We start from the raw sequence: 16,589 nt of genomic DNA, 5'->3' as shown, positions 1-16,589 counted from the left end.
GAAATAAGTGTACAATCAATTTTGTAGAGAAGTTTAATAGGGCTAAATAAATTTACCATCATGGAATTCAAACCCTCTGAACCATCTGTCCACTGAATCATAATTTATCCCAACCCAACTTTGAGATTCGATTTGAAAACACTGCCTGCTCCCCCAGCAATAACCTGGATTTAACCTCTTACCCTGTATGCCCTCTCAGTAACAGCCTTAATGTTGGCCTCCTTCCATTTCCCAGGAACTCCATCAACCACTTCCCTGTAGTTCACGTAGTAGCCGGTGATTTCAGTTCCACCAATGGCTTCAGGCTGTTTCCATCCCAGCACCATCGAGTCGCGAACACTCTCGAGTACCACGATGTCGTAAGGTGGAGATGGAGCAGCTGTTTTGAGGTCAATAACACGTGAGTAGGAGGCAAAATCTCAGGCTTGCTTTCACTTACCGTATTCAGGTGGCTCCTACCCTGTGTTTCCTAATTAGGACAACATTTGTGTGCTCAAGAGAAGTTTCTGGAGCTGGAATAAGAAATGCAGGATGAAAGTTTCCACAAACCAAATGCAAAATCCAAACTGCAAAGGAATTAGTTTACAGGATCCCCTGTTTTTGAAAAGCAGGCTAATACATAGCAAAAGAATGTGTTGCAATTGCAGCTCTGATGCAAGTGATCAGGACTCATTTTTCTCTGTGAAAAATGAGGAACTAAAACTAGCATTGCAAAAACTAGCAAAAAAATTGGAGATGCAATGATTTGTTTTCTTTTGCAGAAAGCAAACCCCTTTTCACAACACAATATTCATTGTCATTTCCTTTTTTAAAAAAAAAAATAGTCTCACATTCTTTCCTCTCAAGAATTGCCTTTATCTGTTTCTTTTTTTCTTTTAAATTTATATGCTGTGCAAATTTTATCATTGCACCCATCATGTGGTCTTACCTTAATGGAGGGCAGAATGATCATAGACACTGCAGCATGACCAGAAATGGAACATGTCTGTTACTGGAACTTACATTAAAAAATGTGTGGCATAATCCTCCTTCTCAGATTTTTTTTTAAAAACAATACAGAAATCATTCACTTCATCCCTACCCACTTTCTTATATTTCTTCTGTATCTAGTAGAAAAATGCTTGCCCACATCCAATATATAACATACCAGTGAAAAGCCTTACTTGTGCCCCTGAAGTCATACTTTGGATGGAAATCCCACATCATATATGTTTCCTTTTGTGTGTAATATTTTTTATTGGTCTCAGCTAGGTCCAAGTGCCCCTAATTTGTTTTCTGTTCAACATTTTGTGTCTCACTTCAGAGGCCTAGGGAGGAGTTTAGTTCCCTGGCCAGGTATCAAGACTCAAATGATATTCAAGCCTCATGTATCTTGGGCAAAATGGGTGTTTAGGCACTGAAATTTAAAATATGATTTTGTGTTTGTGCCTATAACTTGATAGGTTTTCCTCCTTAGGTATCACTATTAGTCAGAGATGGAACACAACACTCATTAGCACAGTGTGTCAGCAGGTAAGATGTAGCTTAGGCTAAAATCCACAAAGGACCTTCATATTCCCAAACAGAACACAGATTTTCATGCTTACCATCATAAACAGATTTTGTTTCCTTCCCACATATATAACTAGGTTACCAGATTCCTAACAAATTACTGAAGTAATTTAGAAATAATATATCATCTTGGCTACATTAATATGCAGTCAAACAAGCCATTAAATTACTACCATATTGATGTGTTTGACTTTCATTAACCACTAAGTTTGTAAAGTGATCTCCAGTACCATTACATGCATAGTGATCTTAATGGAGAGTTGAGCACATAATTAATAGGTTTGATAGAAGATGCATCACTGTAGAGCATGTCCACTTGTGGTACAGTTGAACAGAAGTTACAGCAGTCTGAAGTGGACCTACCAAAGCAGCAAAATCTATTTATTTCATTAATTCTCACCTGTATCTTTCTTCTTTGTAACTTTTTCCACTGTCAAAAGATCCCCGGGTCGAGACTTACTTGCCTGCTTAGCAGCAACTTTTTGTGGTGCAGATGTGACAGGGTCCTTAACCATTCCTCTCGTGTTACTGTCTCCTGTACTCCCCAATTTGCCACAGCTACTGGGCAGTGTCTCTCTATTAAATTTAGCATTGCATTTTAGCAAAGCATCTGTGTCAAAGATAGGCTGGGAGGCCCCATGCATGCCTTCCCAGCTGGTAGTGCGGTCTGTTAGTCCAGCAGCTTTACCACTCAGTTCAGGACACACACCATGATGCAATCCTCCCCCTATAATTGCCAGAAAACAACAAAGACATTTGGATTTAGAACACATTCTTTTTTCTTCATTTAGGCAACAGAGTTAAGAAATGCATGCAGTGAACAATACAACTGAAGCATGACAAGTCACTGTGTTTATGCACAAAATGTTAAGCTTGAATTCAAGAAAATTTGAAATGCATAGAATATCTCTCAGCCTGCTCACAAATAATGTTTTGGGTTTTTTTAATAACATCTAGTATTCAGAGCAGAAAAAACATTTTAAAGTTAAAAGTATTACTTTGGTACAGTTATTTTAGTCTTAGATCTTCCAGGTCACGTTTGTGTTCCTATGAAGATGATCTCACAAAATTGCCCTAGGCCCCATGTCTCTGCTCTAAGGTTGAGAGGTATGCAGCTTAAATACAAATGAGAGTGAGAGTGTTGCAGACATACAATTCATTCTAGTCCAATGATCTCATTAATCTTTATGGATTAGTTCAGGCAGTGGCAAACAGAAACAATCCATCAGCAAAGGGAGAACACACAGGGTTATAGAAGGTGTACAGACCAACACATTGCACTATTAGGTTTAGTCATGGAAATAAATTTCTTAGGAACTGACTGTATATAGGATGGTGTAGATTAGAGGTGATATACCAGATTAGACAATCAGAATGACATTCCATTTTCCAGGATACCTATTAAGTGAACTTGGCAGTGCTCTCATACAGTGGTTCAAAAGAAACACCTGAAGAAAACTGGATGGTGAAGGTGAACAGTGTACAAGAGTGCAGTGAGTGTGAAACTATGTCTGTGAGACTATAGGATCTATGGATAAATTATGATTTGTGAACGACATTGTGAATGAAAGCAATTAATTAGTCACTAATAATTGCTGAGAACAATTTTTACTTAATATTTACTTAATTAATTACCATTGAAAGGGGCAATGGGAAATAGCTTACCAATGGCTGCTTTCACCTCTATAGCTTCTGATTCCTGTGAAAATTCACTGAGTCCTGCTGCATTCACAGCTCTGACTCTGAAAATGTACTTCTCACCAGTGCTGAGCCCATGGCAAACGAATCTGAAACAAACCAGTCACAGAATACTTAGTAAGTATTACAGAAAAAAATAAAAGTTTTAAGGGGGAAAATAAAGCATTTCTTCCATGATATTTATTCTGGTTTTTAAAAACCCAAGACAAACCATGACCCCAGTCACTTATATGAAGGTCAGAGAATGCAGAATCTGGGCACCTCATTCACACAACAAAGTCTAAACTCATCTCTTTTAAGACAAACTATTTGAACACTCTTTCCTTCTTGAGACTACACAAGTTTCTGTGTTACCACAGGGTCTACCTTACTTCTGCCTGCATATAAAATCCATACTACCTAATAGAAAAATGTGAAAAGCTGCACAGGTAAGGTCTATATTTGTTCCTTGTGGGATGTGAAAAATGTGAAAAGCTGCACAGGTAAGGTCTATATTTGTTCCTTGTGGGATATTTTTATGACACAAGTAAAAAATGTATGTAACACATAAATCCCTTCCAATCATAAATGAAGAACTGCAGATTAAAAAAAAAATTACAGGGCATTGTATAGGAGATAAATTATTTTTGTACTTCACTTTCTTGCTTCAATACATGAGAATAATCCAAGTCAGAAAAGAATCCAATTCTTTTATTTGAAGATAATAGTTTACTTGATAATCTAATTATCACATTAAAAAAAAACCTCATAAATTTTCTCTGGCATCCACCCTGAAAACACAAAACTTCTGAAGACAGGAGTAATTTATTTAGTAATACATTGTGTTATGGAAATTTTTTTTTGTTTTTGTTTAAAACACCATTTATTTTTTCAGGTATTTTAAGTATATTTTATTACATGTTATTTTGATTTTGTTTTACTTTATAATGTAGTAATAATTGCACTACCAATGCTGATGTCATGCAATGGCATATGAAGCAACTACAATGTGGAATGCAAAATCAAAGTTTTGTTTTGGGGTAAGGAAAAAAAAAAACCTCAATCAAAATTTTCAAAGTGGAATTTTCCCTATCCATTCTATCAGACTTTTCCAAATAATTTGCCTTCACTAGGATGTGTGCAGAATTTCAAAAGATCAAAATATACAGTGTAAGACAAGCTATGAACTACAGCTAATGCTTTAAGTTTGACTCAACCAGAAAAACCAAGAGCTAACAGACAGCCTGTGCCTGACTCCATCATATATTATATCACACTCACTAAAAATGCAGTGATAGAAACCTATGCAGTGTACTTGTATCACAATATATAGTAACTCAGAACAATATTTTTATTTCTACAGTGGTTAAAAGTCACATATATTTTAAAATAAGCAGAGAGCACGAAACTTCACCCACTTGCAATATAACTGCAATATAACTCATAGAAATAGATATGAAAGGATGTAATAATGGCACACATAAATACAAATACAATATAAATGCACGAAAGAATATAAAGGACATTGTTGTGTCTGTGTTCTGCCAAGTGAGGTTTTAGGTACTTCTGATATACTAAGCATTTACAATGCCCTTCTAAACAGCAAAGCTGGTCCAGGAGTGTTTAGCAGAGTTTTACTTGTTGTAATAAGGGTTGTCATGGATAGCAAGTACAAGTAAGCAGAATCAGTCATAACATGCAGGGAATACTTCTGCATTGGCATCAATCTCCTAGAGGAAATAGTTCTGCACTTACTGTTTCAGACTCTGAAGATTATATACTTATTCAAACAAAACCAAATCTGATTTATCTCAGGAAGTTTTAAATCTTGATTATTTTTTCTGACTGGAGACTAAGCTTCATATCAGTAAGATATGTGGGTTTGTACCCAATATTTGAGTGTTCATTATCTCTTGATGATTACAAGTGAAAGAGCAGTCAAAAAGTAATATTTTTAGTGGGATACTGTCCTCCTGACAGTACAGATACACAGTCCAGAAATGTTTAGAGCAGTCTTCCAAAACAAAGCACTTTGCTTCCAAACATTATGCAGCTTAGTTCTCCACATTTGTAACTTCAATCATTCCTCAATGTCCTGCTTTTCATCAAGCTGCTAGGCTGTACAATAGCTAGAAGTAGCAAGCTGCTGCTCTTTTCTTCATTAGCAATGTCCATATTTCTTCCCCCTTAACTAATTGTTTCTAATATAAGGTTGATTATAATTTCTCTTTGGACAAAACTCACTGTTTGAAATACGGTTTCACAACTTCTTAGGAGCTTCACATGCAAAAGGGATTCCAGCCTGCTGGCTACCACAGAGAGATTAGCTCTACTACTACTAATGGCTGGAAAGCACATATATCCAGTAAATCAGACTTTGGTGACCATAATTTCCATGGTTTAAGGTTAATTACCTTGTTCCTTTCACTGGATTGTTGTTACATGGTTCCCAACGACCAGATCCCTCCACACTTGACTCAATGTAGTACCCAACCAGCTCCTTGGCATCTGGGGGCTCTGTCCAAGTGACAACAACTGAAGTGTCTGTGTTCCTAGTTGGCATAATACGGCCGGGAGCTTTGGGAATATCTGTGGGAGAGAAGCAGAAATAAATTAGTGGCCTGCCAGTTAAAATTTATAAATAAAATAAGCATGAAATTCTATTCTTGATTATACTAGCATGACTAGTACAGATTTAATTTTCAAAAAACTGCTCTGATTACTGAAATTCAGTAATCTGTAAGGACAGGACAGGACAAGACAGGATCAGTAGGCTCAAGCCTTTGGTGGTGGGGCTCCTCACTTCTCTATTGCCTAGGATTCAGTGTATTTCCTTAAAATCATGTTTCGTTTATCCCCTTGTTATGAATACCTGCAGCAGATATTGATTTGGAGCTTTTTAAAAGTGAAAATGCGCTAGGTGCACATTGAAGACCTTGTGCAGCCCACAGGATAAGCCAGAAACCAAGGCTCCTGTTAAGTAGCAAAGGGTAGCTATAGTGTTTTTTAAGAAGAGATGTTTTGCTGTCCTTAAAAAATTTATTCCATGTGCATCCAAATTCTCTGAGAAGTCAATATGAAGTGAACAGAGATCATTTGGGAATTGGATTGAAATCTGCATTGCTATTTGGAAACAAATTGGTGATGTAGGTGTAGCTACTGATGACTTTCTGTATTGAACATCTTGGCTTCTCTTCCAGTGAAAATAGTCTCTGCTTTCAATGTAAGTATTAAATTTTTCCCTTTTGTTTAATTTGGCAAAGAAGGGAGGTTAGACTCTGCTGATGTCTGGGCTTATTTTCAAAAAAGACTCTAAGTAAAACAAAACATTTTTGTACTTCCTTGAGTTTTCATTTTCTTTTGCTATTTGCACTTATTGCAGTTCTTGGCATCATTATTTGCAGCCTAATTTCCTTGCTTTGCATCTGCCATTTGACTACATTAAAGGCTGAACAACCCAAACAAAAATTATTTTAGCTAAAGGGAATAAATCACTGACTGCTTTTCATACACTTGAATTATTTTCTGGGCAGCTACCTGCCTGCAGACAAAACAATTACATCACCAACTGGAAAGGTACCATGGAGGTAATTTAATACACAGGACCACACGCTTACCGAGTTTGTCATCCACTACAGTGGCTTCAGTTGCTTCTGAGGGTTCACCAATTCCAGCAGAATTGCAGCAGCGAACTCGGAAGCAGTAGGATTTGCCTTCAGACAAATCAAAAACTGCAAAGCGAGGGGACTTCACAGGGATCTCGGTGTTCACCCTTTGCCAGTCCTCTGTGCCAGCAACACACTGCAGTCAAACCCAGAAACCACATTTAGAACAGAAGCATCTGAAGGCTGAGCATCTCACACATCAAGGCTTTCTGCCTGGGCCACCAAATTCATGTCTGCTGTGGAGAACAGGGAAACACATCCCTTCTTTGGGGCTTTCCACAGAATGAGCATATTTCAAAGCTTATGAATCTGACAGATGTTCACTTACTCCAGAAAACATACATACAATTTTACTGGTTTTAATATACCAGAGCTAAACCCTCTCCACTGCAAGGAAGTGATGTTATTAACTGCACCCAGTCTGGACCACTTTCAAATGAGTTTTGCAGATATTCAGCATTATGCTATGAGCAAAACGCTAACATTATCACTTTGCTTCTAGATGCTCTTGTGGCACTCTTGGTGGTTTTGGGGTGGCTTTCAGAATTAATAATGATTTGACCCTCATTTTCCAGAAAAAAAAATAACATTTACACTTAATTTGTGAATTGTTTTTACTTCCATGGGTAGAAAATCTACATACCATGATCACTTATACCACTAATACTTTTTTGCTTTGATTTATATTAAGTATAATTTCAAGTAAATGATTCTGGTTTCTGAGGGATTCAAATTCTCATCTGACTATGTGATATTAGTGCTGAGTACTCTGCATGCAATTGATAATTAAAAAGCTTTCTCGTATGGAAACTCAAAATTCATATATTCACCCTCTCTAAGGCTGTTGCTAAGTGAAACTTGTTTATTTAGACCAGATTTTGAGTGAGAGATGGAAAACACATAATGGGAAGATATTTATGTCTCCCTTGATGACACCTCTAGACTGATAGGAAAAAACATTGATAAAAAAGTTTAGAGCCAAGAGATGCTAATAGGGAGGGTGATGGTGTGAAGACTTTTCTAGGCTAGCAGCCATGCAAAAACATCTTGGAAAAGCAGGTGAAATTAAAACTGATTTGGAAATATTAATTAAAAATTAAAACTGAAATTAAAACTGATTCTGTTCAAGGAGATCAGAATAGAAATTTTGTGATCTTTGTTGAGTTGGTGGAGCAAATGTAAAGCTAATGCAGAGAATAAACATGAAAAGGCAGCTGGATTAGAAAGTGCTGATGACAAGAAACTCTTGCAAAATGCTTCCATCCAAAATGTTAACAATCTGTCCTGCCAGACAAGCTTCATTAATACAAATTTTATAGATATAATTATATGTATTATATATATAATGGTATCATATATATTTATGAGATACATTATATATAAATAAATATGCATTATATATATGTGTGTGTGTGTATATATATATACACACACACACAAGCATGTGACTTTGCTCTGTGCTTTCACATTTTAGAAGGAGTTTTATTCTCTCTACTCCAGGTAGGTCAGTGACACAATTCAAGAAGAATATTACTGGGTGTGACACATTTTTCATCTGCTTTCCTATTTCCTATTTTTCTTTTATTCCTAGTTTATCTTAAGCTACAGTTTCAGTTATCTGGATGAACTTCTAATCCTTGCCCTAATTTGCGAGTCTCAGACAGAAATGAGAGTTAACCAGAGGTCCGGAAGAGATGACAATACAAATGTAAACTATTGCCACAGCATGACTCTGATTATGTCCAATTTTACCTTTTCCACAAAGTACATGATACCCTCATGGCCCCGCTGTCCAGGAGGTTTCCAGCTAAGCACAACATAGTTCTTGGTGGCCTCAATAACTTGGAGGTCTGTGGGGGGACCAGGAACAACTCCCTCTGAAGGACAGGGAAGAATAGGAAAGGGAACTTGGATTTAATACTTCCATTTTTGTATCAGAATTAGCATCATAATTAAGAAATAGGAGTATTGATATACCTCAGCACTTAATTTTTTTTTTATTTTAATGTAGAGTTAAAAGTCTTCTAAATATTGAATTTAAATTTCCTTCTTTAATTCTAAGCATGATTTTGTTAGGTCCTGAATAATGAAACTTCATCTCAAAAAACAAGTTGTTGAGTTATTCAAGGTCAAGTGATTCTCAGAACAACAAACTTTGGGTGTGTGCCAAAGTTCACTGAACTCACTCAGAGCTTTCCTAATTACTGAACCAGCTTCACATTAGACATTTGTGGGCAAAAGGGCTGTGTTTACCTGCAGGTTCTTCCTCAGTCACAATAATCTGTCCAGTCCAAGGAGCAGAAGGGTGACCTGAAACAAATGTCAGAGATAACACAACGAGAACAATGAGAAAACTGACTCTTTTGTGGTTCAAAACTAAAATTTGCAAGATCCCCCTGAGCTCCATTTTTGGTTAATGCTGTGGCTGTTGCTCATGTAGCAAGCTAGTTACCCAAGCTAGTTGTAGGCTTACCAGCTTGAATATTGAGAGCAGCTCAGCATTTAACATAGCTAGAAAATCCACTGAAACATCTATTCCTTCCTGAAATGTCACTGAAGTCTCCTAGGTGACAAGCAGAGGTATTTGGTTCACTCAGCTCATCATTTTCAGAGAATTAGTTTCAGCTTTATTTTCCATCCTCTCTTCCTTTGGTTTAACAGTTCACTTATTAAAGGAACAGCCAAATTCCTGCAGGCTGCATCCTCTCTGTTTTTAACCACTTTCTCTCTTATTACCAGCTTGTAAATCATGGGTCACAGTCACAAACAGTAACAACTCAGGCTGACTCAGCATGTCCACTAGATAAACTTGGGTGTCTCTCTGAGCAACCAATATGTTATCTCACTATTGCAGTTATGCAGCTTTCAACCAGGTCACTGCACTTTCAGAGATAATTTTTGCAAATACTGTTCTCCGCCTCCCCGTTGTTCACCTTACATTGGCTGATCTGATTTGGAGATGAAAGAAGAGAGGAAGCAGGTGGGGAGAAAAATTATGAGGGATGAGAGGAGGAGATATAACAGGAATAGGCCACCAAACTCAGACTTCACCTCCTGTGACAGCTTCCATGCTGCCCATTGAGAAGAAAAGCCCTCTGCCCTCCCCAGGCTTAGGGTTTCACATGTCTGCCTGAGTGCAATGTTTCTTGGCAGTGCCAAATCTCTTTCCTCTGGCCTTTTGTTTTATCTTGAATGGAAACCTAGATATCTGGCTGCAGCACTACACACAGTAGCTCACAGAAGCTGGGACCATGGGAGCACTGTAGCTATGCATAATATACCCCTTCACATTGGACCATTTTGAATTGTAAAACTTCAGAAATATGTAGAAATAGATTTTGAATAGAAGTAGAAATTTATTTTAGACATATGATTGTGCCATATGTGTAGAGAGATGGGTTTGGAAGCAAAATGTCTGAGACATTGTGAGGTCACAAGAGAAATATCCTTGACTTGTAAAATGCTAACCTTAAAGCAGAGAGCCTGGGATCTGTTGGGCTGTCCTGGTGTCATTCTGATGTTACTGCAAGACTTGGATTGTCACATGAGAGCAGAATCGGCCGCCCTTGTCTGTGGCTCAGAGAGAGACTATTCATAGGATCTGTTCAGCTATTTTGTTGGCTGAACAAAAGCAATTAAACTCTCCTGTGCCTTTCCCCCCACTTCCTGCAAGTTTGGAGCATAGCACTGCAGTCAGCCAAAGTAATTTCAGCAGATAGAACACTTAGTGCAAAAAGCACTGAGATTATTTCTTCTTGGCAAAGCTGTCTCCAAAGGATGTTTTGCTTTGCATTGCTCCCTCTGGTGGGATTTTGAAGGCTTATGAGTTGATAGTTTCTTAAATGAGTTGTGATTTCTTAAACCTCTCATGCAACCTGTAACAAGCCCATCTTACTTTTAAGCCTGGCTCTGTCTGCAGGATCCAGAGCAGCCACAGGCTCTGACACCCGGGACGGCAGGCTGACACCAGCCTTGTTCACAGCTCGGACTCGGAAAATATAGGAACGGCCTTCAATCAGACCAGTGACAGGAAAACGAGCAAACTTCACGGGATTCTCATTGCACTGGGTCCAGTGGGAGGTGCCAACCTCACACCTGAAAAATACAAACAGCAAGAGCAGTGCTGGGAAGGGAAAAACATGAACTCAGGGTACCCCCACGCCTTTGCAGCTTCACCATCTGTTCGTGCTCATTGCCTGGTCCGTACCAGTTTCCTCAGCGGAATTATGTACTGGTGACATCAAAGCAGCTGCACCAAGGCATCAGGCTGAGGCACCAGCTGGGCATGCACTAAATCCCTCACAGCTGCACCCCTTCTTTCCTGAACTGAAAAAGGGATAAGAAGGGACTCACTTCACTGTTTGAACCCTCCAAAGTATGCTTAGGGAGTGTCAGCTTTAGCTTGCTTGAAGGGACAGGAAATACGCATCCCTTGCAGTTGCCAGAAGGACACTACTTCATCATTCCTGCACAATGCTGCACTGTACATCCCACAAGATGCTGGGCTTCATGGGGTGCAGAGACCCCCGCTGTGAGTTCTGAGAGCAGCCCAGCACAGAGATAGCTGTGAATGGGGCTAAAGTGGGACATTTAGTCAGGCTCTGCTTCAGAGACCAGACCACTGGGGCTGCCAAGGGAGCCTGCGGTGTGCTGGCTGCAGTCCCTACGATGACAGGACCCAGCGTGGTGCTGCTGGTCCCACACCTGTGAAGCCTCACACATATCAGGAGGCTGGTTTATGGCAGAAGGAAGATGTGAGAGTAGCCACTTCAACTCAGCGAGGCAGGAGAAGCCTGTGGTGATAGCTTCCCTGTATCCAGCAACATGGTTAAGAGAAACATGACCTTTCAGCTTGGAAGAGATTATCTGGTGAGATATCTGCCAAGGAGAAGAGTACAGTTCCTACCCATATTTCTTGGTACATGCAAGAATCTCTCCTGAGAATTGTTACCATCCCACTCAGGATGGTTTTGTGGTTCTTGTGTCTGCTTGGGGTGAGGGATGACCAAGCTTTGCTTCTACCATTAGCACCAACCAGTCCTGCTGGCTCGTCCATGAGGCAGTTAGGGGCTACCCTGGCTGAATATTTGGGTCCCTAAATACCTTTAGTGGGATCCAGCACTGGAGAGCAGTAACACAGCTTTGAATTTGAGAGCAAATGCAGAATAAAGAAGGTGAACACAACAGAAAAAGCAAAATGCCATTTCTCTCGCAGTTACTCTCAGTGCTAAGATCCCTTAATAGCCTCGCTTTAACATGATATTATTGTTCACAGTCTAGCCTTGACTTTTGTTTAGGATTTTTCAATGAATATTAAAGAGCCATAGCTTAGATCTAGCAAAGCACTGTTACAGCAGTGACTGGCACTCCAAAGTTATCAAAACAGTAATGTTGTATTTGAGTGTTGCATTTATTTCACAAAGCAATACCCTCTTTTTACTGAGATATACTTTATGCATATTCAAAGGCATAATATAATGACATATTTCATATATATATAAAAGTATATATGCATATATATATATATAAATGTTTGAGTGTTTTTTACATGCATTTGAATAATCCCAGAGGAATCTCATATGATGGACTCTATTACCAAAATTCAAACAAATATTACCAGCACTGAAAATCACTTCAAGTCTCAAAATACTGACTTAATTTATTAAATCACTGTCTTGTAGGATCCTGCCACAATGTGTAACACATGGAGAGTTCCTATTTTTAAAAATAATTTCCATGAAGCTTATGAATTGAAGAGCTGGAATAATAACAGCATTTTGGAAAGAAATCCAAGTCCCTTTGAGATAGTATTTTGCTTTCTGGTGCATAGTAACTATTAGGAGAGAGGCAAGAAAGCCCTGGTACTGAAGGAGCCACAGCTGCCTGATGCAGAAGAACTACCCAACACTACAAAATCCTGAGGCCTCTCATGCCTCAGAGGAAGCAGCCAGGGCTGAGCTGTGCAGATCTGGCAGAATCCTTTCTGTGCAATTAAATTAAGCAAGATGTGATTATTTCCATGAAAGTTAGATCAGGGCCAGCCAATCAAAAAAAACTACAACAACAACAAAAAAATCAGTTTTCTTCTGGCCAGTAACAAGAATGAAAATAATAAACTTGTTTTATCTCATGTTTTGCAATGTGCCTTTAGTTTTTTTGAGGTGGTATGAGCAGCAATATGAATTCTCCAGTCCAGCACAGTCACTGACCTGTCAATGAAATATCCAAGGATGGGGTTTCCTCCATCGACAGCGGGTTGCTTCCAGGAGACAATGACATAATCTTTGTTGGCATCTAAGCACTGCACATCTAGTGGTGCTCCAGGGGCTCCAGGGATTTCAGCATCAGCATCTATGAGGATGGAGAAATATGTTTGTAAATGTGAACCACAGTCCTTTTAGAATTATTACTCTTTAAGGATCAAATTGTGCTCCTAGTGACTTCAAAAAAGTATTTGCTTTTATATTGCTAGTGTTTTCCTAGGTTTTGGCTTTTCTTTGCAACATTTACAAATGTTTCATATGTTACAGCATACTGCAAATGTAATTCACCTAGACATTTTAAATAGAATTAGTACCATACATTCTGATTAGGGAGCTGCAAGAGACACTGTTGAACTAAAAACTTAGCAGCCAGGCAATAGTTGAATTAAAAGTATTCACCCCCTGGATATAACGACACTGAATTAAATATCTTATCTTGACTCACAGTTCTTCATTGATTTTGGTTGGCTGTGAACTGCAAAGGTACCAAGACCTTCGTAAGTTTAATTATATTACACATGCATTATCCCTGTGGAATAGAACGATAAGTGTATCATTCCTTTCAAGTGTTTATATAAATCTGGGATTGCTGGTGTCAAAGGGCCTTGACTCCTGCATCAGCTTCTGGACATGTCTTATCTAAAGCTTTGAAAAATAAAGCATAATGCTGGGCACTAGGGAATTTTTACTGTTTACAAAGAGTCTAATTGTGAGATGATGCAATCTTCATGTAGAGAAATGTTTGCAGCAAGATTCTGTGAAAGACTTTCAAATAAGAGATGTTGTTTCTCTGCAGAATGACATCAATTTGTACAATTGAGAGCTACTTCAAAAGAAGACCTAAGAGTTACATACCTGAATTAAAAAAAATGCTGATAAATACGATTCATACATTCCATATAAACCTGAGTTCTCAAAAAGGTTTAATGTTTCAAGGCATCATGATTTTGACTTTCATGAAAAAATGCCTTATTATAGAATTTAATATGCTTCATTAAGTAAAACAGTAGTCTTAAAAAAAAAAAAAAAGAAATTCGCAGCAACACTTTGCACTTTGCAGAGTCTTCTCTTAGAGTAACCTCACATGGAGCTTTTGAAGCTGCGCCAAAGTTGCAGAGTCCAGGTTCTAATTACAGGTAACTTGATGCATTTTTAAAAATGGTAACATGCAGAGTAAACCATACAGTTAACATCACAGAATACTAAGAACATTAATAGTAATAACAAAATGTCTTCAGAGACCTCATTTTGACAGGTTTTAATTGCCTGTATTTACCACTTGACAGAATGTGAGACAACAGTTTCTTTCCAAGACAGACTGGGAAACAGCTGGGAGAACCAGCGCTGCTGATCAGCCTCTAGGAGGCTAGGATTTCATCCCTGATGGCTTGCTGACAAATGATGACCTGTAGCCATGGCAGAGGAGTCACACATGCTCTGGAAGCCCATCTGAACGTGTAACATTATGAGCCTCCCTTCCATTGATACACTGATTTCTCTGTGTGACACATAAAGACAACTGCCCCAGCTTAAATACCAGAGCTGCCATTTAAATAAAAGTTGGCTACAGTTTAGGAGGAGCAATGAGGAATACAGTAGCCAACCAAGATTGTGGGGACCATTTAAACGGGAATGTAGACTATAATTAATGTAGATAGAATTTGGAAAATACACCAACTGTCTAGGAAGATACTCTACTGAAAAGGGTAGTGGGTTCAGTCAGGTCACACCTGTGTTGCCAGAAAATGTAACAGGATTGAGGGTGATAAATTATTTATATGGCAGCACGATGTAAAATGAATAAAGAAAGACAAGTCCTATTCCTTGTCACAGAAGCTCATTTCTTCAGGTTCTTTCTTCAGGTGATGAAAGTGTCTGCTTCAGTTGTATTTTCTGGGCAGGTTGTCATCTCACACAGTTTTGCTGGACTTGGCAACAAGAAGCCATTCTGGGCATGACCTCAGAGCCAAGAATTTCCAGAGCCTTTTGAATTAGCATTACACACTTCAGCTGCTTTTAGCAGCTGGGACAGATATAGAATCAGCACACAACGTGATAGCCATGGCTCCTTTTAAAGAAATAATTCTTAATTGATATTCAGTGAAGTTTTTGATGGTACAAACAAACAACATTTACAAAAAATTACATTTTAATTCTACTCTTCACTGCATTACTTCAGAGAATTACACAGTGGTTGAGATTGGCAGACAGGTCCAGGTACTGTCTAGTTTAGCCCCTGGCTCAAAGCAGAGTCAGCCAGAGCTGGTTGCCCAGGGCTATGTCCAATCAGGTTTTGAGTGTCTTCAAGGACTGGGACTCCATAGCCTGTCTGGGTAACCTGTACCAGTGTCTTCTTTACTCCCCTCCATCAGGCACACTTGGATAAACTCCTCCCATGATCTCTCTTTTCGAGGCTAAACAGTCACAGATTTCTCAGCCTTTCCTCATGCAAAAGATGCTCCGAGCCATAAATCACCTTCACATCCCTTCAGTGGCCTCACTTCAGTGAGCCCATGTCTCTTTTGCATGGGGAATCTCAGAACTGGATCTAGCATTGAATGAGCCCCACCAGCACTGAATAGATGGCAAGGACCACCTCCTCAGCCTGATGGCAGTGCTTTTCCTAATGCAGGCCATGATTCCACTGTCTTTGTGACAAAGGCACATGTTCCCCTTGGTCCACCAGGATCCTTCCTGAAAAGCACCTCTCCAGACAGACACCAGCCTATTCTGCTGCATGAGATTATGCTTCTCCAGCTGCAGACCTTTATATTTCCATTCCACTGTATATTTTCCTGCAGTGAGCATTAGAGGGAACTTCTCAAACTGAGCAGAAAATCTTGATAAAAATAGTGCAGTTTAGTTTGCAGTGGGGTGGTTACAAAAAAGTATTTGTAACTTATTATGTGCATTTTTCGTCCTTATGACTGATGTTCAGCACCCTGAACATAATACCTTAAATTTCCTCCTGAGAATGTCAATGGAGTTTAGAAGTCTTCAGGCAGATGACACTAAAGCCTGACACGTGCATGGATTTTTCTCCTGAGATAACAACTGGAATGTACATTGCTAGAATCTATAATACAAAATAATTATTCTGTTGTAATGGGGGGTGAAAAGGGGCAGGGTGGGGGGAAGCATTCAAATATCTGATTTTGCCAAGATGTTTTCCTCAGCTCTGTAGTGAGTTTTGTGCACAAGACAGTGTTTTACCTCGAACAAAGACATAACCACTGTACTCCTCATAGTACTCTCCCATTGCCACTCGGAGCGTGTAAAGACCTTCATCTTCCTTGTTGGCATGAGTCAGTGTCAGAGAAGCTCGCTCCCCGCTCCACTGCATCTGGACCCATTTGGATGGTGTGATAGGAACACCTAGGAATCAGAGAACTTCATTATGAGCAGGATGTACTGAGGAATAGATTCTGAATAT

At 39.0% G+C, this 16,589-nt stretch overlaps 1 protein-coding gene across 5 annotated transcripts in view; it reads right to left on the bottom strand.

The window, feature by feature from the left end:
• MYOM1 (myomesin 1) overlaps positions 1 to 16,589 on the bottom strand; it is a 76,622-nt gene that overhangs the window by 34,394 nt on the left and 25,639 nt on the right. For 2 of the 5 annotated variants that reach the window (XM_039705983.1, XM_039705984.1), the window contains exons 10-19: positions 16,370 to 16,531; positions 13,103 to 13,244; positions 10,789 to 10,988; positions 9,147 to 9,203; positions 8,646 to 8,770; positions 6,846 to 7,029; positions 5,643 to 5,817; positions 3,217 to 3,338; positions 1,952 to 2,278; positions 183 to 379 (exon numbers count right to left, since the gene is read on the bottom strand). In XM_039705983.1, the coding sequence (XP_039561917.1) occupies positions 183 to 379; positions 1,952 to 2,278; positions 3,217 to 3,338; positions 5,643 to 5,817; positions 6,846 to 7,029; positions 8,646 to 8,770; positions 9,147 to 9,203; positions 10,789 to 10,988; positions 13,103 to 13,244; positions 16,370 to 16,531 (1,691 nt within the window). The remainder of the gene's footprint in view (positions 1 to 182; positions 380 to 1,951; positions 2,279 to 3,216; positions 3,339 to 5,642; positions 5,818 to 6,845; positions 7,030 to 8,645; positions 8,771 to 9,146; positions 9,204 to 10,788; positions 10,989 to 13,102; positions 13,245 to 16,369; positions 16,532 to 16,589) is intronic. The other 3 variants (XM_039705986.1, XM_039705987.1, XM_039705985.1) reach the window with 2 other exon arrangements.

Source organism: Passer montanus, unplaced genomic scaffold (genome assembly GCF_014805655.1).
Source record: "Passer montanus isolate IOZ18808 unplaced genomic scaffold, ASM1480565v1 scaffold19, whole genome shotgun sequence".
Classification (NCBI taxonomy): domain Eukaryota; kingdom Metazoa; phylum Chordata; class Aves; order Passeriformes; family Passeridae; genus Passer; species Passer montanus.
Note: the sequence above shows the minus strand (reverse complement) of the source record. Positions and strands in the feature narration are given on the sequence as shown.